The 24,690-nt window shown below is 39.7% G+C and overlaps 1 protein-coding gene across 2 annotated transcripts; it reads left to right on the top strand.

The window, feature by feature from the left end:
* Positions 1-2,135: 2,135 nt before the first annotated feature.
* Positions 2,136-18,948, top strand: METAP2 (methionyl aminopeptidase 2). Of its 2 annotated transcripts, XM_074902719.1 has the most exons (11): positions 2,136-2,384; positions 3,207-3,308; positions 6,512-6,577; positions 6,913-7,015; positions 11,460-11,621; positions 13,301-13,482; positions 13,567-13,661; positions 13,749-13,845; positions 14,352-14,455; positions 16,871-16,986; positions 18,158-18,948. In XM_074902719.1, exons 1-11 carry the CDS (start codon positions 2,204-2,206, stop codon positions 18,408-18,410), a joined length of 1,461 nt encoding a protein of 486 aa, XP_074758820.1. In that variant the 5' UTR covers positions 2,136-2,203; the 3' UTR covers positions 18,411-18,948. The 2 variants fall into 2 exon arrangements, with proteins under 2 accessions (XP_074758820.1, XP_074758821.1); XM_074902720.1 differs by lacking the exon at positions 6,512-6,577.
* Positions 18,949-24,690: the final 5,742 nt, after the last annotated feature.

Below are 24,690 nucleotides of genomic sequence, written 5' to 3'. Positions count from 1 at the left end.
ACAATAAATGTACAACAGCAAGATCTGACTCAGAACAGAGAATTCAGTGAACATGACCCCTGATGTTCCCCCTCCCCTGCCACCAACCACAAAAAGAACAGTTCTGTAGATTCTTTTTCTACCTAATTAGAAAACTAGAATGGAAAGCAATAAACAAAACATGTTCTAGGCAACATTAGTGCACATGCTTTTGTGTCATCCATTCTCAGTATGAGAAGGAGCTGTTCTTCCATGGCGCTCTTCATCAGCCTCAGACATCAACTCTGACTGGAGTAGGAGCAACAAAAAAGCCAGAAAATAACAGTGAACGTTAAATGGCTCACCTACTCTATCATGCAAGGTTTATTCCGCTTTAACCGTTGTAATAGGACCCTCCTGGAGGTGTCCAGTTGTACTGATTTGACACCAGCATGTAACGATGTGTTTTGAAGGGGGAACAAGTGGTACCACAGCAGTTCCCAACTGCTGAGGCACATCTCACTGCTTTGAACATGCCTCAAGCCCAGGGGAGTCAGCTTCCCTCCACCCATCCCAGTCCCATGAAAGGCCCAGCTGGATGTTTCCATGTTTGAGAGCTCTTACAAGCAAAAGCACTGGAGAACATGCTGCTGTGACACTTGCACAGATTGGGATGGAGTTGATCAGTACATTAGCTTAGTCTTTCAAAGCCTTCTGCTTGTTGAGAATTGTAGCAGGCCAGGAGTGAGGAGCTGTCCTTGGGTGTGAGCCATGGAGGAAAAATGGAAGTGAGCAGCCAGGCTCAGTGGGGCCAAGGGGACAAAATTTGTACCTCAGTAAGGTACAAGGCATTACCAGTTTTCCCAAGCAAAGTCCTGGCTGCAGAAGCATTTTAAAACACAGTTATGCAGTGTAAGGCCCATTTATAACCTTTATGTATTATAAATTAACACGACACTGTATTATACTATATACTATAAATACACCTCAAGCAACAGCTGTTAAAATACACCAGTAAGGAAGGGAAAAAAAAGAAAGCATTTTTAGCTAGCATGGTTATACTAGTAGAAAACCTGTGAAAAGTGTAAACTCAGTACAGGAATTTTAAGAAATAGGCTGATTTAATGAACCATTCGTAGATGCTGGTAATACCGATATTTCTTGGTTTTCTGGGTAGTTGTGGAAATAAGGCAGTGTCCTTTACCATGTGGCAGAAGCTTCCCTTTTTTGCTCCATTGGATTTGGAACAAGTTCTTTTTTTTTTCTTTTCTTACATCATTTTCTTTCGGTACAATTTATTTCTCCTGTGACTTAAGTTAATTTGTTCAGTGCTCTCAAGCTGTGAAATCTTAACAATCTTAAATGCTGTAAAACATTTAATGACAGCCATTCCTATTGGGAAGAGACTGCTGTGTTTCAGGAAGATTTTTTTTTAAATTTTATTTCCTCCGAAAGATGCTTGCTGATGAAGACAGAGTTAAGTCTTCTCTGCTGACCCTCAGCCTCCATTTCTGAAACTTTCCGACAGCTACCAGCTTGTCGTTATTTTTCCATGACTCTCTCCAGGGTAAAAAGGAGACCAGGTAAACCCTGGTATGTGTTTTGTGTCACTCAAGCCATCTTAACTGGACTCCCCCAATTCCAGATGGCTGGAAAATGCAGGAGACCAAAAAGGGCCTTTCAAACTCAAGGGCACATGCTGCCCCTGAAACACTTTAACACATGTAAAATGTCATCTGGTCATAGCTCTGCGTGTCAGTGGGGACTACAAATAGGAAGCAGGAGATGGCCGAGCACAGGACAGAGGCTGACGCCAGCGATGGCGCCGGCACCCAGCTGTGCCCCACGCCGCGAGCTGATGACTCAGGGGCTGGCTGCGGGGGACAGCGGGGCCGCCGGGCCGCGGCGCTCCGAGAACACAGCCGTGTGGGGCCCGGCACAGGCGGCCCGGCACAGGCGGCCCGGCACAGGCGGCCCGGCACAGGCGGCCCGGCACAGGCGGCCCGGCACAGGCGCCACACGCCCCCGGCACCCCCTCAGCCCGCCCGCGCAGCTCGGGCGCTGCGCGCGTGCGCGCCGGAGGGGCGGCACGCGGGGGGAGGCCCCTTCCTGCTCCCCTCCCCGGCGGAGTCCTCCAGCCTTCCCGGCGTGCCCCGCGCTCACCATAGAGCGGAGGGCCGGCCCCGCCGATCGGCCGCTCTCGCTCGCTCGCACCGTGCGTGGGAGGCGGCGCGGCCGCGGCGACATGGCGGGCGTGGGGCAGGCGGGCAGCGCTGCCGCCGAGGCGGAGAAGCACCTCAACGGCGAGCTGCCGCCGGAGCCTGAGGACAAGGACGGCGCGGAGGGCGGTGCGGCGGGGCTGGGTGCGGAGGATGGTGCCAAGAAGAAGCGCAAGAAGAAGAAGAAAGGCAAAGCGGGCCCCGCGGGTAGGGACCGGGCCGGGCCGGGCCCCTCCGCTGACAGGGCGGCTTGAGGGGGCTGCCACTCCTTAGAGCAGGCCTCGTGCGCGGCAGCGGGCTGCTGTGGGTGGCTACGGAGCCCTACCGTGCGGGGCGCGGGTAGGGTGATGGGCGCCGCCGAGGCCGCTATCCCGGTCCGTGGCGGGTGTGTGGGCTGAGGGAGATCCCCTTGGCGAGGAGGGGGCTGGCGAGTGTCGGGAGGATGCTGCTGCTGTTCAGCACCGGGGAAGTAGGGGCAAGAGAGGTCCTCCCTGCTCCGGCGCGTGTAGGAGAAGCCACCCCTTCTCTCATCCCCTCCTATGCCCTGAGGGTGGAAAGGCGTAAGACTGCCGCTGTAAAAGTCATCCCGCATGATGGAGTCTCTGTACCCCTCCCAGGTTCTCTGAGAGAGCTGGAGCAAGTCTGGGCAAATAGTGTAAAGGAACTACGGTTTGGGTTTGTTTTAGCAGGAGAGTAGTTAGTGATGATCATGCTGTGCATTTATAATTATCTACTTCACGCCCATATTATCTCACAAGAGCAGGCTGCTGCTATGGCAAGAAGAATTAGTTACCCTGGCTGAAAAAAGTAATCGGAACTGTCTGGATAATGCTACAAGTTTCAGTAACAGTACTTGTCACTGTAGTGCCATACAATCTTACACATTGGGTCTGCTTTAAAAAAGAAAAAGCATCATGTTCTCTGATATGTCGGATGAGTACAGCATATTTTTATAAAGTTTTTGGGGGTACTGTTTACTAATGTGGAGCTATCCTTTCACTGTAAATCATACTTTAATTTTACAAACAGGTCAAGAAACAGATAAAGAAATAGAAGGTTCTCTTGATGATGTAGCAAAACAATTGGATAAGCAAGCACTGGAGGAGAAAGAAAAAGATGATGATGATGAAGGCAAGTATAACATCTTTTATCTTAACATTTCCAGTTTCAACTCCTTTCCAGACTCCCATTTTAACAAACCTTTTACAGATGCCTTTTGATTAGATTGGTTTTGTTTTTTTTTTTTACTTGGGAGAGGTGAGATGCAACTATGTATACTTTTCACTTTTTTGGCAACAATTTAGCTGCCACACATGTGTGTGTATATATATATATATATATGAAAAATAACAGGGGTAACAGCTTTGTTAAAGCTTCTTATTTTCAGGGATCTTATTACCGAAGGGAAATACTTAGATTAAAATAAGGTAAACTATAAATCAGTCTCTCTTGCATTACCATGGTCAGTAGTAATTTATGTTCCAAATTACATCTCTTATTCTTGGCTTAGAACAAAAAATACATAGAAAATTTAAAGGGAGCATTTACACAAGCAGGGCATACACCTCCTGTGTTGCTTGTGCTGTGGAGCTGATGTTCTAAGCAAGTGCCTTGGAAGTGTCTGGTATTGAAATCCAGGCTGGATGCATCTTTTTTGTAGGAATATTAGGTAAAGAAGCTATATTTCGTTTGCTTTGGTGGATGGTTCTCAATAGAAATGGACACTGAAGAGAATACATTCCTTAAGTTAGTAATTTGGTTTCCTTCTTGTGAACTAGCATTTAAAGTTGGCTCAGCACCCTAAGATGTTTCTTAGTTGACTATTGCTGGAATTTGTCATTCCAGAACTTAATTTAATAAATCGGATATAGAAGCCTAAAAAAACCGAAATAAGTGTGCTGGCATGTATAAAATGACCAATAAATCGATCTTTTAACATTATTAATCTACATATAGCATCCAGTTTTATGCAATTACTTTCTGTAGAAGTGTATTCTGATGGTTTATTTGGTTTAGGGTATATTTCAGGTTATGGAGTTGAAAGATAATACAGTATGTGATTTGCCATCATTGTAACTAAAGAAAGAAGTATTGAGGAGGATAGTGAAAATTTTATGCAATGAAAAGAATTCTTTGAGAATTATTAGAATATAGTTCCATCTCAGGAGAAATAACACTGTTAGTAGCAGATCAAGTGCTGTGTTCATTTATTCTTTTTACAGTATTAGCAATTAGTATTACTGTTAGAAAGTATTAAAAAAAATATGAGGTGATGCTATTGCTGAAATAATAACCTTCCTTTTTCCACATACTAGACTTGGATATGTTTTTCTAAAAACAGTAACATTTTTGCAGAAAAATAAAAATTGCTTGTTTTTGAAGACAACTGTGTATTCTCGCCTGTACTGGTTCTCACCACTTCCCATCTTAATTGTGTAGTTTCAGAGGTGTTGCTTGAAACATGATGCTGCATTAAATGAAAACCAATAAAATACCTATTGCCCTCCCTCCCCTTTTATTTTTCTACCTTGATAAGCCCATAACTGAGGTGGCCTCAGAAATGAGACTGTATACCTTTGAAATCTGAGAGAGATGAGGAAGTGATCTTCAGATTTCCATTGCAGTGTTAAAACATGCTGATAAGTAACGTTTTTGTATTATATTAAGCTAAATTATTAAACAGCTATACCAAAATGGCATAAGGTTGGGCTTCAGTTTTGAAAAGGTCTTAAATTGCTTTTTTTTTTTTTTTGGTGAAAATTTTTTTCATTACTAAACCTGAGGACAAACAAGGTATTGGTCAGATACAGTAGTTATGTTTCTGGCAGTGCGGTTAGTCTGCAGCAGTCTTCAAGGATGTGAAAACATAGGCCTGGTTAGTTTGGCTTGCAGTTGGCAGATTCATGTGCAGTGATATGTGAAAAAGCCGCAATAAGCAGATAGCGACAGCAACATTTAAGAAATGCTGTAGTCTTTTGCAGTTTAGGCCTATTGTTTAAAAAACAAAGAAGACAAAAATCGCTTGGTGAAAGAACTGGAGTCACGTCTGGTTTATTCCTTGATGAATGGTTTGAGCACAGCTCGAGGTCAACAGAAATGTGGCAGTTACGACATTTTAAACAAATTTATATGTGCTGCTAAGGATTTTTGGCTGCCTATGAAATATGAATTGATGGGGAATCTGGTAGGCTGGAGTACATTGTAGTTACAAAGTATACTTGCAAATTTTTACAGAAATTTTAATTAAGATACTTAATGCTAAAATGAGCTGGAGAAGGGTGAGGGTGACACATTACTGAAATTTGCTTCAGCTGCAGGATTACAGTACTCACCATGGCATAAAAATGCAGATGACATTGACCATTATGAGAGGCTTGAAAACTAGTGACTGGAACAACTGGTCAGTGTTTTGGTTTGGTTTTGTTTTAAATAAATGAGCAAATACAAGTTTCTGTATAAGTTCATTCAAAATGGCAGTGCTTTGACTTGATTCTAAAAGTTCTTTCAATTTTACTTTTTGTTTTAGATAAAAATAAATGTTCTAAATGTAGATGACTAGTACTTGCTCAAGTGAACTTGTGTTTAGGTCCAGAAGGTTTAGTTAGATGGTACCACATTAGATAAATATTTCATTGTGTATTAAGCAACTAAGCATTAGATGTAGCCAGATATGAAGTCAGCAGGGTTACTGTTAACTCCCAGATGTGATTGTAACATGGTGTGGCCGATTCTTAGTGCCTATACGCTGTGCTCCCTGAAAGCCTCCTGCTGGTTCTTCCTACACGCTCTGTGTTTTGCTCAGTGATGGTTGTGACTTTCCCTGTTATCTCCAGATTAAACTCATCCTGACCTAAATGCTGTCATCTTTCCTTGTTTAGGTGTTTTTTGTCTTTCTGGATACGTTAAGTTCCTTTAACTGAAGCATCAGAAGATGGGTTTGAAATAATAGTTCTGAGTCTTTTCTTAGTTGTTGTGTCTAATACAGTTCTCTCTCATACCCTCCCCCAACACCAGACATCTTTTTGGGTGAAGTGAGAATAGAGGAGTTTGAAGTAGGACTTTTTGAAAACTCTTTCCCTGAGCTGCTTTTTCCTCTGTCTGCTGATATGTTTAAGTCAACAACTTTAAAAAGTATTTTCTTAGCTATGTGTTTGGTGTAGGCACTGCAAATGCTAATGGCTTGGTGGCAGCTTCTAGCTGTCTTCTTTTAATCCATTAAATTCTTCTGTGAAAGAAGTGTTCCAGATAGTCCAAACAGTTTTGTGTCTCATTGAAAATTCTTTGGTTCTTTAAGGGGTTTTTCTATGTTCACTTGAGCACTTTCTTTCCTGTAGATGGAGAGGGTGAAGGAGATGGAGCAACAGGGAAAAAAAAGAAGAAGAAGAAAAAGAAGAAAGGACGTAGGTATCGGGCACAAAAATAAAGATAGATGCATGAATATTTGGTATAAGCATGTGTAAGTGCTATTCTTGGCAGTTGAAACAGATTTTGGGATGCAGTTTGGGTTTGTAGGGTAAGTCTGAGTTTTCTTCTTTCTGGTATCCCTGAATGCCACCTTGAGCATTGGCCAAATAAAGTCATACAGAGGCATTGTGATACCATGTTGTTTTGGTACAAGCTCAAATTCTAGTAAGGGGACCTTAAGTAACTTCTACTGTTCAACTTTTATGGTTGAAATAAGATACTTAGTATTTCCAGTGTACCATGTAAAACTTTCTTAAATTATACTCAACAGCTAAGGTCCAGACGGATCCACCTTCTATTCCAATATGTGATCTATTTCCCAGCAACGTATTCCCAAAGGGAGAAGAATGTGAATACCCACCAACGCAAGATGGGTGAGTGCTTTAAGCTTAAAAAATGCTGTCATCTGGATGTGCTGAATTGCAGAACTGTTAATGTACAGCTAAATGGACAAAGTGAGTGGTAATGTGCGCTTTTTTTTTTTAAAAAAAAAGCAAAACCAAACAACTGGATCATCTAAGAACTTATGAATAGAAGTCTTCAGGCTATAAGTGTTCCTTCTTCCCTACCCTTTTAGTTCAGGTATAGCCTGTATGAGCAGAATTGCCATGAGGCAGGGGACTTTGAGACCCAGGGTAAGAACAGGATTTCAATAGGCAGCTTGTAAGAAAAATACAGTCTGAGTGAAGGTTTAAAATTTAGGCAGATGAGACACTTATGCAGCAGTTTTGGGGTCATCTAGATGTCAACTTCATGTTGGTTTGGGGTATTTTTTTTTGGTAGAGACATGTCAATCGGAGTATGAGACAGTCTTAATTTAAAAGCCTAAAAGTGATATATTCTGCACTTTGCTTCTCTTTGTTTGTATGAATATATAGTTATAACCTGAACTGTTTTTACAATTCATAGTGATGTGTGAATAATGTGCAGTTTCACTAGACAAGCAACAGCTTCTAGTGGTTTACTGGAATGGAGATCTTGCAGCCTTATGTTTTCATAGGGTACTACTATTTCCTTATGCTTTGTTGGGACTAAGGATATACAGCTTGACTGAGTTTCTTGCGTTTTTTTCTACATGAAGTGTTTGTGGAAGGTCATGTTTTACTCATGGGGTGGGGCAGTATCAGTTTGAATTGCATTAAAATCTGAATGAAAAGGCCAAGTATTATGAAAACTTAACTGGTCATTTTGAATCAAAACTCTGAAAAAATAGTTTTAGCCAAGGGGAGAGTGAATAGATAAATATTTGTATTTCTGAAAGCATTATTTAGTTTTGAGTGACTTCTTTTCAGAAAAATACTTTCTCATAGAGTGTCAGCAACATAGTTGAGTGTCTAGTACATCCTATAAATTGTGTTCAGATATTCACAGATAACATGGTTTCATTTTTATGAGATTAAAATTTGGTTCTGAGGAAGACTTGTCATCTCTTTAATGACTTCAGTTTGGTCACAAGGTGTGTTCAATTGATTTACGAATGGCTGCCTTGTTTGTATGCACAGTATTAGCAGGCTAATAAGGACTTTCACAGGGTAGTCCTGATGGGCTGTTGCAGGAGTGATTCCTTCATGCATAAGTATTTGCCATGCGGAAGGACGCAATTTAAGCAATCCAGGAAGTTAGATTATAAACATCTTAAGTATGTTTATAGTTTATTAACAAATTACACACTATTTTTACACCTCTTTTACGTACCTAGCTGTTGAAGATTAGTTGTTATACTCTGGGTTTGCTACTATTCATTTGAAAGGGGGGGAAAAAAAAACAAACCCCACAACACAAAACAACAAAAACAAAACACCTTTTCTAACAGGATTTAAGTGAGGCATCTTTTCTTTACCAAGCATGTTATGTTATGGAAGTTCCTATATGCTAAGGAACTTGAAATAGTTTCTTTATATAATTTGCTTAAGCAAATACATACTTCATTTTGTTCCTAATTTGAGAATTTAACTCTTATGATGCTACTTTAGCATTTCCTAACATTAGAAGCTACTTAAATTAATTGCTGATACGAATGCTAGGATATTTCCTATTCTAAATAATAGTTTCATTTTGTGTATTAGTGAAGCATTTTTGTGTGCCTCTTGCTTATTCATGCTGTAGTCAGTAGGGTTTTGTCTTTTTTTTTTTTTTTGAGTTGAACTTCTATTCGTAACTCTTGGTGTACATGCTTTCTAAAGTTACCTCTCATCAAGCTAGAATTGTGTATTTTGTGCAGGAAGCTGAACTAGAAAGTGGGTATAATTTTCAGGAGGGAAAATAGCAGAGAATTGATTCTTGTATAGGACAACAGGCTAACAGCTTTGATATTTTTATATCTTGGGTATTTAGTTGTTTGAAGGCTTGTATTTTTTGTTGAAGACACCTGAATTTGAAATCATGTGACAGGAAGAGTGGAAAAGTTATTAGCAATACTTCATGATAAACTGATTTTTGTTAAAGTGGGATTAAGGAATTCTTGTCCCTGCCTGCTTGTTTCTGCCTCTGTGCTGTTACCTGGGTTAAACTAATCCGTGGAAATTATTTTCTGAAATTCTTATCTTTGATCACTAAATTCTTGTTTATAGCATAATCCTTTAAAGATTTGAGCTAGTGAAAACTGAGGGCTGTGAACTGAAGAGATGGGGACAAATGTCTTGGAGCAAGAGATGAACTTTTAAGCAGATTTATGTGGTAGTCAGCACATTAGGAAACTGTCCTCAGAACACCAGACATGAAGTTCTCCACCTGGTAATTTGATTTTTCACATGTCCTGAAGTGCTTAGGCCCAAGCAGGATTTATTGTCGCCGCTTTTCCTGAGCTTCCAGGTGGCAGTGGTACAGCTTTGGCAGCAAAATGCGTTAGGTCTAATCCAGTATTTTCAAACGTAGAGGCTATTTTGTCTCCTAGTTGTCTTTTGTGGAGGGACTATATGCTGAAATAGAGTAGACAGATTGAGGACGGCTTCCTGCCAGTTTGGTGGACTTTGTACTTAAGTCTGTGTCTGGTGGTAGAGCAGCTGCCCAGACTCTCAGCAGCTCTTCCTACCAGAGGGTGAGTCTGAAAGGATCCTCAAGTCCCTCTTCTCCACTGTTTTTCTGCAGTTACGCCTTTTCCATCTTCTTGTGCTATGACTACTGTGCTGGCAGTAGTCCAATTTCCAAGTGCGGTAAGGGGGCTCAGGTGTTCCAGCCTGTTGCTTTTTTGATGGAATTTACCAGTGTTAAGGCATATTCTAAGAGTGGTATGTGTGATGCTTGCTATTGGAGCAAGAAAACTGCTTAGAAAAATAAGCATGGGATTTCTCCTTTGCAGTGTTGTTACTTTATATGAAAAGGAGCAGGAAGTTCAAGGGAAACGAGGAAGAGGGTCTCGAAGTATTTGGATCCTCTCGTCATTCTGAGAAGAATTGTCTAGAATAGCCTGTTATCCTTTATCTTTTCAACTCTGCTTTAGGATTGCAGCCTCTTAACGCTATAAATACTCAGTTCAAAATGTAGCAGAATTGCAGGGCATAGTCTCTTGGCTCACTCATTCCTGTTTTGTGGCTGTGAAGGAAGAGTGGAGCCAAATTACATGTCTTATGAAACAGGTAAGTAGCTACACTTTTGGATTTCAAAAAGTAATCCTATTCAGTTGTTTGCTTAGAATCAGCTCGCTTACATAAAGGTAAAAGTTAATTTCTAAATCTGGAAACGTCGGCATAGTTCAGCATCTTTGGTCCATCTTGTCCCTCATCCCTTTTATGGCGCACCTACCATGATATGCAGCTATGTATTGCTTTTAGTAGTATTTGTCCTGCATAGCATGTATGCTTTGACTTATCACTAGGGTTTTTCGCATCATTACAGGCTTCAGTTTCACCTTTTGAAAGGTATCTCTACTTTTTAGTCAGAAGAGTAGTCTTTTAAGTTCTGACAGTTGCTGGAGTGCTTAAATTACTTTTTTGTTTGTCTGCTTTCTTGGAACCTTAGTTGTATTGTTTCTTGCATAATAAATATAGTCAAAACTAATATTTAGTCTTGTGCTGAAAATTATTCTTGTATTTGTTCTGTGAACCTACCAAAGAGCCAAACTGGTATTCTCATGGAACAAATGTTAATTCACTATTCAGCAGATTTAGACAGTAACTTCCTGGCATGTGTCACAGTTACTATGCGCTGTGTTAGGTGTTACTACCTAAATATTCTGAGGATAAGTGCAAGTAATACTGGAACTGCAAGCTCTTAAATCTTGAAGGAGCTTATTGTCTCCATGTCAGTAACAGTTTCTGGGCCAAGCAGCCACACTACAGTGCTGAGATTCTTCTCTGTACAGGAAGGGCATGGTCTGAGTAAGATTGTGCAAAAAATAAACTTTTTGCATGAGCAGAGCATGTTGCAGTGATTTGCCCTGCTAAACTCAAGGTAGAATTGCAGGTATTGATGTAAATTTTATATGCCTATTCTATCTTTTTTGAAAAGTATTATGCATCCTTCAAGCACACTGCTTCTCTGGGCTTTTGGGAGGGTTGGGAGGTAAGGCTTTTGAAAATGTAAAGGAAATAATATGGTTCATGGTCTAACTGAGTTTAGTTTCTATGTATATGTGATTATATTTTTCTTCTGCAATGTTAATGCCTTTCACAGGTGCCAGTCTGTGGTGTTGATGGATTATTTTTTTTTTTAAATAGGCTTCCTTTATTTTCAAAATTTTATAAACCAGGATTTTTTTCCATTGCACAGGGGAATGTAAACCTGACTGGTTAATAAGCACTTTGCAGTCTTTTTAGACAGAAGTTGTAATGACTACTGTAACTACTATAGTAACTTTTCATAACACACTTTATTTTGAAGGCGGACTGCTGCTTGGAGAACAACTAGTGAAGAAAAGAAAGCTCTAGACCAAGCCAGTGAGGAAATCTGGAATGACTTTCGGGAGGCTGCAGAGGCACACAGACAAGTGAGGAAATACGTTATGAGCTGGATAAAACCTGGAATGACAATGATAGAAATCTGGTGAGGACACAGATCTTCTCAAAGACATCTTCATTCTTCTGGAGGGGAAGGGATTCAGTCTCAATTTTTTCACTGTGTCAGGAGTGTTGGAGGGATTTCTGTTTGAACTACACAACCAGTATCTCCAATTACTTCCTTTAAGTTCACACTTAGAACATATTCTTATCTTATGCAGCTTTGCAGGGCCTGGGATCATACTGAATTTCAAACTAATCTTTCAGTTCACTTATTTTGAGCACATGCTTTATTTTAATGTTCAGTGCCTTACTATTCTTGCAAATCAGTTCTGCAGTGGTGCTGAGAGAAGCAATAACAGTAGTAAACATCCTGGTTTTTGCCAGAATTGTCAGTGAAATGCTGTGTGGATGAGCAATGTAGGTGCAGTCTGCAGCTGGGAGCTGGTGAAGAGGCATAAAAATGTGTACTCAGTCCAGTGCAGGAAGATTTTTGGCTATATTTAGTCTTCATTGACTGATGTTTCTGGACAAACACAGTGTTTCTTTGTGTTACTCGCAGTTAGTAAGAAATAATTGAGCGAATGGATTAAGATAAACATGAGTTTGATTAAGGTAAAGTTTAAAGAAATAATTAGCCTGGACTGATTCTCTTGACTCTTCCAACTATTCCTTTTTCTGTCCTTCAGCTTATCTAGAGTGAATGTCTACTCTCCAGGTACTGCACTGATCTAGGACAATTTAGCTTCCAAAATCAGGTGCTTTCAGTCTGGTATGACTGAGGACTGTGCTGACAAAAGTAGGATAGTAAGAAAGCTGATCAGACCTGATCCCCAAGGTAACTGTGTGAGGATATCTGGAAAAAAATAATATACCATCAGAGAAAGTGCAAGACACATCTGCCTTAATCACTAGTCTGGCTGAAACAAATCTGTTTTACTGAATTACACAGTTTGACTGTTACAGTTTTAAGCAATAATTTTCTCAAAACATGACTTTTCTTTCCAAAGTACCTCAGACTACGGGGACTTGCCTGTTAAAATAAGCTCTCTTCTTTTTGCAGATTGCTGTGAGTGAATAGCTTTCTTAAATAAAATCAGAGTACGGTGCACTGATGTGAGCTGCAGTTTACATCGTTTGCTGCCCCTATAGGAGTATGCACTGGTGGACATGTATCTGTAGCTTTCCAGGAGCTAACAGCTTGAGATAGACAAAAACCAGGAATAAATGCTAGTCTCAAGGTTTTATTTTATCACAGTTAAATTTTAAAAATATTATTATCCTTCTTAAATTAGAAAATTGTAATAAATGAGGCCTCTTTTTTTTTCTATTTTAAATATCAGTAATTGAAAAAATACAACTAATTTGCTTAAACATTAGTTATATAACCTCTGCTGCTCATGAAGAATGGGTTAAATGTAGCTCGTAAAAGATGCATAGTTTAAATTCAGAGTAAAAACACTAGCGAAGTACTCAGTTTTGCCCAAGGAAGGGTAGCAGAAACAACACCAAGCACTGAAGATTGTTATGTGGTGCTTACACTTTCCACTCTAGGGTCTCCCTCTAGTTAGCATACAAGTAGTTTAAGACTTCAGATTAAAACAGTTGCTTGAGTATTTTTCTGAGGTTTTAATCTTGTGTTGATTTATTTGAAGTCATCATAAGAAATATTAATGGCAACTGTTATGTTCTCTGTTTTTCTTCTCTTTCCCCTCTGCCTTTTAGTGAAAAACTAGAAGACTGCTCACGTAAGCTGATAAAGGAAAATGGTTTAAATGCAGGTCTTGCATTTCCTACTGGGTGCTCTCTCAACAATTGTGCCGCCCACTACACTCCCAATGCCGGAGATCTGACAGTCCTACAGTATGATGATATTTGCAAAATAGATTTTGGGACACATATTAGTGGTTAGTTTTCATTTATGAATTAAAACTTTGAGAACATTCTTCAGTGCAAAGACTGTGAAGCTAACTAACTTCTGCTGATTTCAGGTCGTATTATTGACTGTGCTTTTACAGTCACATTCAATCCAAAATACGACAGACTATTACAAGCTGTAAAGGATGCTACAAATACTGGAATAAAGGTATGATCATTATGTAAGTAATTTACCAAGTCTTTTACAGTAAACTTTACTGCTATTTTCTATTTATATTGCACTTTTTATTTTCAGTGTGCTGGAATAGATGTACGTCTCTGTGATGTGGGGGAGGCTATACAAGAAGTTATGGAGTCTTATGAGGTTGAAATTGATGGCAAAACATACCAAGGCAAGTTCTTTTCTTTATCTAAGGATAGTTGCTCTTAAGAATATATATATTTGTACAAATATTGATTTATTTGTATCATATTGAAAAGACCTTCGTACTAGAAGCATGGTATGAATGACTTGCATAAGTATGTGTTTCTGTCTGGCTTGCCATTCCTCTGGAGGAATGTTCTTGGCTTATCTTTCCAACTGTTGTATCCTTAATAGACAAGATGAAGGCTGAACAATGTCAAAATGTACAAATTATTTGATACCTGCTGTTTGCCTTATTAATAAACTTTTGTGACTGTTGGAGTTGCTAGTCTTTAATAATGAAGTTTTGATATAGCATACAAAATACAAGTTGTGTCTTGGCTGGAATTTGTACGAGATGTGTGGATAGTTTTGTGTTTAGTTCCTCTGCACTATGATGAGTCGCTATTTTCATTATGGGCTAACAAACCCAATTGCTTTAAAGGGTTTAACATGTTAGGAAATAGCCTGTAATATTAATGTTTTCTTCAAAAGTGAAACCAATACGCAATTTGAATGGACACTCGATTGGGCCATATAGGATACACGCTGGAAAAACGGTGCCCATTGTGAAAGGAGGAGAAGCCACAAGAATGGAGGTAAATGGAATTCTTAAATCTTTCTGTTAAGTTTCCCCAACTGCCACTGCAAGAATGATACTTCCTGTGCAGTTCTAATGCGTAGTATTTGTGATTCTGGTGGATAATAGCAGCAGAGGAAAAACTTTGCTGTACCCTGTAGTCTTCTTGTAAAGGAGTGATCACTCTTGTTTCATCTCAGTGGCTTCTCCATTTAGCCCTGGAGTGTTCTGGTATCTAACACTTTCTGAAATTGAAGGCTTGGAACCCTGCTATTTAAGAAAAAACCCCAAATACAACAGTTAAAAAAACACCCCAACTTGAAATTGGATGGCCTTAGTGATGTTTATGGAAGCTCTTGCGTATTTATTTCTCAGTGTGTGTGTGTTACTTAAATGCAGTGTTGGAATGTTGCACTTGGGAGCAGGGAAAAGGACAGGAATTCAGATTTTGGGGTGAACTTGAGGAACCAGAGTTTTCCTGAAAGGTATTTGGACTTGCCAGTCATTCACACTTGTTTATTCACTCTGTAATTAAAAATACAAAAGAACAATCTTCCATTGCTCCAGTAATTCTTGAGAAATATATGTAGCTTTGGATGACTTTTTGCAAGTAGTTAGATATGGTATCTTTAAAAGCTTCTGGTATGGTGGATCTTTGCAGATACAGAATAATTAAGCGTATTTCTAGTTAATGTGAGAAGCTAGATGAAAGGTATTGTTTGAATAGTGTTAGAGCAGGGAAAGAGAAATTACTGTACATGATGTGGCAAACTATACCAATCAGAAAGGCAGTATTAAAATATGTAACCTGAGATTTAGCCACCATTTTGATGTAAGCTTGTGTTCTAACAAGATAAGAAGGCTTATTTAAAAGATTAGTAATGAGATAAGGGGCTTTTAATTTGATTCTAAGCCTGATCACTGATCAGCCACGATCACTAGTAAGCCTCTCAGAGTAAAAAAGACTTGCAAGAGCTGAATAGGAACAAGTGTGATCTGGACAGGATTGTTTCTTGAGGTAGGCTCACTCTCATCACCCAAAATTTGTATTATAATTGTTGATCACCTTGTTAATGATGTGAGCAAAAAGACAAAAGTTTTAACTGTCATCTTATCTATAGGAGTGTGCAGAGGAAATAAAGAGGATTGGAAAAGGAAGGTTGAAAAAGCTTGTGTGCCCTTCTTGTTTTGGTTCAGTGAATCATTGTGTCTTCTATATCATCCATCATCAGTATAAACCAGTGTTCTTTAAGCAAATCTTACTTAAAGATTTCAGAGCTTTGAGATTGTTTTAATTGAATATCCAGACACTGGGGAGAAGACTTTTTTTAAAAATTTCTTCAGGTTCTGTAGGTTACTTAGGACAAAATCCTACATCGTTAAAGACAGTGAGTCTTGCCAATGAAGAATGTGGAGCATAGCCAATCTCTTACTGTACTGTACTACTTACAGTATCAAACTGCAATCCAGTGAGTTTTTGTGATGGAGAGAAATATAGCCTCTGATGATCCTTATTTTGAAAAAGTTGTTAAAAAGTGAATTTTTTTTTGTGTCATTGTATGGGTTTTTTTGTGGTTTTGTGTTTTGCTTTTTTAATGAAATTAATATTCAGGGCATCTTTAAGAGTTCATCTTGAATTTGAAGCCATGATACTGCTTTTCATATGGCTTCTTATTTTGGGGTGTGACTTTCAAAACAGCTTAACAAACTGAAAAACTCAGCTCCCACTGTCCATTCATGTTTGTCCTATCTTGTTAAGTCCCTTTCACAGTCCTACCATTAAGGATATGTGAATGCACTTGGCAGAAATGAGTTTATGTAACGGCATTTCAGTATGTTCTTGGCTAGAATTTTGATAATGCCCTTGCAGATATATATCACCTTCATTTCTTGAAGAAATTCATCTTGTGGAGTGGAAATGAGCAGGTTAAGGGTTTATACTAGCAGCTGTTACCAGAAAATTCTTGCAGAAATTGGGCAGAAAGTTCTTCAGTGCAGTAAGTCCCTGTAATCAACATCTATTTGCTATATCTAAACTATACATTTCCTAGGACTTCTCTCTGAATAGTAAAAGGAGAAATACGGCCAGTTAGCAAATGTTTTGCTGCAGAATGTAGTTTCTTAGTTATGTTAAATGTATGCTTCGACAGTGTTTTAACTGTAATGACTTTGAGAAATTGTGACTAGAAATGTGCTGATATTTATGTCTTGAAACAAATAAATGGTACTAACAAATAGCTGATGATTTGGAGATGTCTGTTAACTTTACTGTGTGAAATCTCCGTACTGAATTTTTCTCTACATTGATTTGGGATTGAATCTATTCATCTTCAATTACTTGTATTCAGAAGTTGTTATACTGAGATTGTGGTATCAGAATGGCCCAATGTCACTTATTCTCAACATGTTCCCTTTTTTTTTTTCCTCTCCTTAGGAAGGTGAAGTATATGCTATAGAAACCTTCGGTAGCACAGGAAAAGGTGTTGTTCATGATGATATGGAGTGTTCTCATTATATGAAGAACTTTGATGTTGGGCATGTGCCAATAAGGTTGGGTTTTGTTGTTTTTTGTTGGTATATTGTGCTAGAGCTATCACCCTCTTAAGATTCAAATTTGATACAATGCAGCTTCTTCACTAATTAATAAAGCTGTCAGAGGACACAAAGGGTGCTGTTAGCAATGTTTTTGTTATGAAATGTGGTGTGGTTGTAAATCTGGAACAATATTGAATTATTCCAAAGAATCTGGAAATGGAAAAAATACATGATTATGTCTTCAGAAATATAGATTGGTTTTTAACAATCTTCCTATCATTATTAATTTTTTATAATTAACAATATATAGATTGTGTTTGTATATTAGTCTATGTATTAAATGAATATATTTTTTAAAAAAATCAACATCTGCATTATGACTGTGTGCCACAGTCTTTGTCTTAGTGCTGTTCCCAGAATATATCAAGCTATTCATGTGATCAGTCTGTATTTATATGAATCTTTTGTGGGTTTTAAGTTCTTGTTTCAGCCTATTGCTATAAAATGAAATAGATTATTTCATTTTTCAGTGAAAAAAATGCACTGGGATTGCATTTTGTCATTTCTAAGAGTGCAACATATTTTCTGAAGTGTAGGATATTATGGTTAGAAATAGCAGGCAGACATGCTTTTCCAGATAGTTCTATTTTGGTTCCATAGAACAATCTAGTAATATGAAAATGGGGAGGGGAGAATTAGTCTACGGGTTGGAAAGGAACTGCTTATGTTTGGAAATTAAACATTTCTTAGCAGATCTAGGAATCTGTAATGTTCACGTTTATATATCGTAAGAAGTATGAATAAAAAGCTTGCTGAGTATTTGTCTTCAGAACTAAAACATGAATTGTCCTTTTAGGAGAATGATTCCTGTCCCTGAATTTAGTTTTGCTTGCATATTTAGATGCAGATACATTCACAGTGTAACTTTTTCTATTTGAAATGGATGACCAGGGTGTTTGGCAGCATTCATATTTGTTTGGAAGGATATCTTTTTGCAGAAGGAAAATGCACTTTCTTTCCTGAACTGATAAAGTCATCCCACACTGGGCAGTCTTAAAGTACAGTGAAATCTAACCCTTTTCTTAATGGGTGTGTCTTACTTCTGTAGTGAATGTTTCCTGGTGATACCGATTTGTTCTCAAACGTTGTTGTTTGGTGTTTTGTTTTGTTTTTTTTTTTTTTTCAGGCTTCCAAGAGCAAAACACTTGCTAAATGTTATCAATGAAAACTTTGGTACTCTTGCCTTCTGCCGCAGATGGCTAGATCGCCTGGGAGAGAGTAAATACCTAATGGCACTGAAGAACCTGTGCGACCTGGGTATAGTGGATCCGTACCCTCCCTTATGCGACATTAAAGGCTCATACACGGCACAGTTTGAGCATACTATACTGTTGCGCCCAACATGCAAGGAGGTTGTCAGCAGAGGAGATGACTACTAAACTCAAAGCCACCTCAGCACCTTTATACTCTAAGCGTTGTTGAAACATACTATACCAGAATTAATTTGCAACATATTGTCCGTTTTAACAGTGGACTGATGTAATACTTTCCATATTTGGAAAGGAAGGAATTTAATCAAAGGCAAGTCTTCTAATGTAACTAACCAAGGAAAAAGCTTTCAGGCCTTTAGAAATATTTCAAAAGTCACTTATTTTTTCTGTTCAGGGAAATATGTGCTATAAAGCTCAATTTTTAGTTTGGAATGAGTTATACATTTTGTTTTGAACATTTATGATAAAAGATGCTTTTCAAATATTTATATTACCATATTCCTACTTGAATGCTTTGAATGACTACACCTGATTTCTGCACCCACGTCCTCTATGATATTGCCTTTTAAACTTCCTGGAATCCATTTTGTAAAAAATAAAGACAAATTTTCAGATCTAAAAATATATATACTTTTTAGAAGTCTGGTTATGATTCTGGTCAGGAATCTGCTGGGAAACTGCTCTATTAAATATTTTACAAACTTGATTTGCCATTTCTTATTATTCAGCAGGACCTGTCTTACCCTTAATATGAAACTTGGCCTTATTCAAATAGTCTTGTCAGTGCTGGAATACAGGAAGAGATGTCATCAGCTCTTCACAGGACAGAATGTGGCAATGCATGGTGTGATTTGGGGAGGGATTTTTTTTGTGGTTTTGTTTTTTTCAGTGTGCCACCCTTCAGTTTAGACTTCAGTGGTATTGGAACATGTCAAATGCACGTAGTTGTCTCTGTCGCTGTTACCAGCAACATACAACTTCAGGCTGAAGTCAACTTTGAATACTAGTATATATCCCTACGTATTCTTTGCCATTGGCATGTCCTCTGGCATGGAGTAAAATTTTCATTTGTGCTTCCCAGTCTCCTTGAAGTTCACGTTTGGTTGGACAAGTTGTGGAGATAGTGAAAACATTTATTTATTTTGGTGTGCAGAATTCTTCCATACAGGCACACTAATCTGGAGTATTTGATGTTTTCTTAACGTAAGAAGTCATTATCTGTCTTCCTGCTGCAGTGAATCTGACTGTTGAACCTCGCTTGTGAGGTGAATCCCAGGCCTTAAACATAACTGCTTAGGAAACAGAGACACTCCACCTGCTCCTTTATAGTGACACCTGGTGTTTATTTTTTGGAGGAGTTCATATTAATTCATATTAATTTAGAAATATCAGTTCTTCCCCATCTGTCTTGTGGTAAAAGCTGCATTTTTGTCCTTGAAAACCAGAGTCTGTGAGCTGAAGTTTAGAGGAGAGAGCTGTGTCATCTGGTGCCTACAGTTTTAAAATGGACATTGGTGTGGTTTTTTTCCCAATTGTAAGTATTGTTTAAACTTGGTACTGTGGTTGAAAATGGATGAAATAACTGAAATGTGTATTTCTGTTGTTGCTCTGTGAGGCTTGGCATCCCAGCAATGAATTTTAAGCAATTTATGCAGTTGTGTGGGCATGTATGTCTCAACTTCCAAATAGTAGCTAGTGTACACACTTGTACACTGCAAAGTAAAAACTGGCATTTGAAAGAATCTGTGAGGAACGGGGCTGCTGGGTACATCGGCTGCTGCTATTTTTATTCACGCTAATGGTACTGCTGATGCACTTTTTGACTTGATAACGGGTGAGTTCTGGTAGAACGGATGGCTTCCATTCTAAGCTCGCTTACCTATTTTTGTAATGAGCCTCAAACCAATTGACAAACCTGCTTCAGTTTTTAGCTTCTCATCCGCTAATTCCAGTCTTTTTTCTCTCTAGAAAGATAGTCTGTTAGTAGCTCAGTGGTACTTGATACTGTTCCTGCAGCTTAAGGCTTTTTTATCTTCATTGGTGGTTACTTCAAGAACACTTAGTATTACCGGTCAGTGATTTCTTTTCCTCTTTTTTTTTCTTTACCTGAACATAATAGGAAGATCCAGACTAGCAGAGCTACTTTAGAGTACGGCTTGTTCTTTTAACTTTTTGACTTACTGGCTGTTTGCTGATTCATATATGGAAGCTGATAATCATGCGTAACAAGTTGTAGAAGAAATGCCTCAGGAAAAATACTTGCAGAACATCATCATTTGTTGCCATTAAATTAAATTTCATTTGTCTGGATATGTGCTTCCCATGCTGCTGACCATCCTGCATTTACACCTGTCAATCTAGAAGGCAAGCTCTATTTCTACCTCCATGCATAAAAATAAAAATAAAAATGCTGCTTTCATGTTCTTTAGGCTGCCTTTTCCTACTGCTGGAAGTGTAGTTATAAAGTCCTGGCCATGCTGACTGATAACTAGACCCTACTGTCTTGTCACTTGACAAAATCAAAAAGTTTTATCAACAGATTTTTGAGCTCTAGGTATTGTATCTTCCTCAAATACCCAGAAGATGGGGGTCATCTTGTTTCTTGAGTATGTGCAGCACCAGAAATGGTAATTTTTTGTAGCGAGTACATCTATTAGAAGTGCCAAAGTAGAGTGTTCAGAACCTACTTTGCAGGGTGTTTCCTTCATCCAGACCTTGAGACACGTGTCATCAGAGAATGTACAGCTAGACCTCATGATCTGCCCTTTTGGTGGAGGGTGTGGCCTAAGATTTTCTTAACCAGGAGACTAACTTTAAATTCAAACAACATACCTCTTGGATGTGGGGTTTGTGGTTTGGGTTTTTTCCTTGCTTTTTGATCACCTGCTTTAATAAATTCTGTGTTTCATGGAGACTTGTACTAGGTTTCTGACTGAAAAACAGTAAAGTTACTTTGGCTTGTGTTTAACTGCATTAGCAGCAGCCTCAGGCCAAGCATGTGCTCTGCAGGCAGCCCACACTGTCAGTCTGTGGCCCTCTTTACCGGGTGGTTGAAATGTTTAAAGCCTGTCCCCCCCTACCTGCACAAAAGGAGCAGCATGAGGCAGAAACTCTTGACCGCGGTGTACAAAAGTAAAGTGAACTTGACTGTCCCAAAACAAAAAGCTCTGTTGCGTTTGTTTAGGTGAAATCCTCTAGCCAAGGTTGCCAAGAAAGCGGCTGCCTGCAGCAAACAGCCAGCACGGCAAGGCCGTGTCGAATGCCTTTTATAGGCTGGGACCAGGAAGACAGCGGTGGTAGATACAAATGCAGATAGCCCTGAAGTGGAAGTCTTTCGTGGAGGGATGGGTTTGGTTGTAGGTTTCTCAGAGCTTCTGCAGCATGGGTACTTTGTAGTAAACAAATTTTGTTAAACTACAGGGGTTTTCCATCTGAAGGCCATATCCTACTGCTTTCAGTCACAGGTCCTTTTTTAAAACTATTTTTCTGATTGTGTGTTGACAGTTGATTTCCTTGGAGTTTGGTACTTCATGTTTTGACTTAAAAATACCACAAGAAAGATCAGGGTTTTCCCTTTTAAACGGCAGATTTTATTAAAAATGGAAATACACTTGGTGCTAAGTAGCAACTGTAAGGTACAGCTGTAGGGACATACTCTTACACTTCAGATTCTAAGCTTGTGAAATAGCGAAGCAGTTCCAGCACTGGCTTTGTGGAAGCTGCTGTGTAGCAACCTGGCTTGCAAGGGAGCAGGTATTTTAAGGGTAAGGGTGAGTATAACTTTTCAAAGAGGCTGAAACTGTGCATCTAGGGAGGCAGGTAAAGTTGCTGATACAGTGAGAAAACTGCTCATTGTGTGATGTTGCCTTCAGTATATCAAAGTAATATCCACATTGCGTAACAGTACAAAAAGAGTAAGATGGTATAATGGAAACTTAATGATGTGATGTGCAAACATGACTGGAATTTGTTAGGGCTTTTTTTACGGGTGGTGGTTGGAGGTAGATAAACTTTGCCAAATCCTGCTTATTTCAAATATTTTTCTTATAGGAAGGATGAAGAGTTAGGCTTTTTATAGTTAATCATTCATCAGGATTTTGCACTTCCAACTTGTTGGCACTTGGTATTCTGTGGAACATCAATCAGGTTTCCATAAACAAAGGCAGGCAGTGTTTTTTCTTAAGTCATTCACATAATTTTTCTGCCAAAGGGTTTTATGAAGGTGTGTTTAAAGACCATGTAACTCCAGAAAAGCATAGCATGCTTCAAATTGAAGCAGGATATTATTTTTACATGATTTTTTTCTGGAAAAAATTATTTTCTACAAAGAATCAAGACAGTTCTGGTTTTATAACTTAGTGAGTACTTTAAAAGAAAAAATATAACTGTGCTGTGACTCTTTCAAGACTTGTAGTAAAAATTGATTTGTGGTTTTGCTGTGACAGCTACCCAACTCTTGCAGCTAAGGTTAAGTCATATAGCTTTTAGCTTTGCTTTTATATTGATGCTGACTCCTCTCTTCTTTTGCAAAGCTAGTGCTTTAAAAAAAAAATAAAAACACAACCCCCCCCCCAACAAACCTGCATAGACTAGTCAGCAGTTAAAGTAACAGAAGCCTTTTACCTAGCTCTTCGTGAGCTTTAGAAGCCTGCTTCCCCAGTTTTTGAAATTACTCTATTTCTCAGGATGGATTTCTGAGAGCTAAATAGAAGCCTCGTTTACCATCAGATCAAAATGGACACACAATCCCACTGCACACTGCCTGCATGTGTACATCCATGACCATCTGGGACTGGAAAAGGGTATTGCTTTTCTGTTTAAGAATGGGCTGATTTGACCTGCAGGCTGTGTCAGACAGCACTCAGCCAGCGTGCAGATGATACAAAGCGGGGGTTGGGGGTGGCTGACAGACCAGCTGTGGGCACTGACCCCTGGGGAAGCGGGACAGGCTGGGAAAGGAGCCCACGGGCTCCTCGGGCAGTTCTGCCCAGGGAGATGCCAAGTCCTGTGCCTGTGCAGGAATAACCCCGGGCACCAGTACAGGCCAGGAAGCAGCTCCCCAGAGAAGGAAACGGGGGTGGAGGGGAGGAGACAAGCAAACCATGAGCCAGCAACTTGCCCTTACCGTCTCCAGGGCTGTGTTAGGCAGAGCACTGCCGGCAGGTCGAGGGACGTGATCCTTCTTGCCTCAGCACTGGTGAGATACAGCTGGAGGGCTGGGTCCAGTGCTGCCTTTCCCAGTACAAGAAAAAATTTACTGGAGAGTCCACCAAAGAGCTACAAAGATGATGAAAGGGCTTGGAGCATCTGACAAGAGGTTGAGAGAGCTGGGAGTATTCAGCCTGGAGAAAGGAAGCTCCGGGGGATCCAATCCTTGAGTATAAATATCTGATGGGGGGAGTAAGGAAGATGGAGCCAGTCTCTTCTCAGTGGTGCTCAGTGACAGGACAAGAGGAAATGGGCACAAACTGAAACACAGGAGGTTCCGTTCAGACAGAATAAACTGTTTTTACTGTGAGGATGGTCTAGTGCTGGCCCAGGCTGCCCGGAGAGGTTGTGGTGTCTCCAGCCTTGGTTGCTATTTAAAACCTGACTGCCCACAGCCCAGAGCAACCTGTTCCAGCTGACCTTGTTTTGAGCAGACCTGGACTCCACAATCTCCAGAGGCCCCTTCTGCTACCAATAGTTTTGTGTACAGTCCTCAAATGCACTTAGTAGGTGACTAGTTAAGGCACTGTAACCACTTCTCTTGTGTACCTGGGGAAAATGTCCAGCCTCTCCTGAAGGACAGAGGAAGTGAGCAGGAAGTGATCTCAAAAACGCATGTAAAACTGTAATTACTGGAAACAGTTCTGTCTTGAGGAATAGTCTGTGTCCATGTTCACAGTGTGGTTGGCTGCCAAATTACTACATAGGGAGTGTTACCATGTGTGTGAGGGGGTCCTGAACCTTTCACTAACAGTAATTGCTGCACAATTCTTTACCAAATGTCTCCAAGCACTGCTTGATTGTGCAGTGAGAGGAAATGCAAGGGCAGCGTATGGAGCTGTAGGTAATTAGGTATCTGGCTGGAGACAGCTCTTAGCAAGGTAGCAATGGAGCTGAACCTTTAACCTGAACCAATTTTTCTGAATGCAGATTATAATGAATGGGCAGAGTTGAGGAGTCAAGGGTTATGGCTTCTGGAGATTTAGTAATGCTGCAGTGAGAGCAAATGCAGGGGAACAGCCATAAGCACAGCCCAGGCTGTCCTAAAAAAAAAAAAAGGGGGGCGGGGGAAGGGGTGCAGGGCAGGATAAGATTCTTTCTAAGGGACTTGAATATGCACTTAATACTCATAATTCAGGCTAATGAACACACACGCACACCCCCCATTGTTCTCTACAATTCCCTAGACAGACTCTTCTATTATTAATGCTTGAGTCTCTTAGGACCCCTACCTACCTGG

Source organism: Athene noctua, chromosome 3, assembly GCF_965140245.1.
Source record: "Athene noctua chromosome 3, bAthNoc1.hap1.1, whole genome shotgun sequence".
Taxonomy (NCBI): Eukaryota; Metazoa; Chordata; class Aves; order Strigiformes; family Strigidae; genus Athene; species Athene noctua.
The sequence above is the reverse complement of the archived record's forward strand: the minus strand, read 5'-3'. Positions and strand labels throughout refer to the sequence as shown.

Excerpts from the sequence above, each read along its gene's own strand:
- METAP2 (XM_074902719.1), top strand. The coding sequence starts at position 2,204 with ATGGCGGGCGTGGGGCAGGCGGGCAGCGCTGCCGCCGAGGCGGAGAAG. Across the intron at positions 11,622-13,300 it reads ATGACAATGATAGAAATCTG|TGAAAAACTAGAAGACTGCT; the intron begins GTGAGGACACAG and ends TCTGCCTTTTAG. Across the intron at positions 14,456-16,870 it reads GAGAAGCCACAAGAATGGAG|GAAGGTGAAGTATATGCTAT; the intron begins GTAAATGGAATT and ends TCCTCTCCTTAG.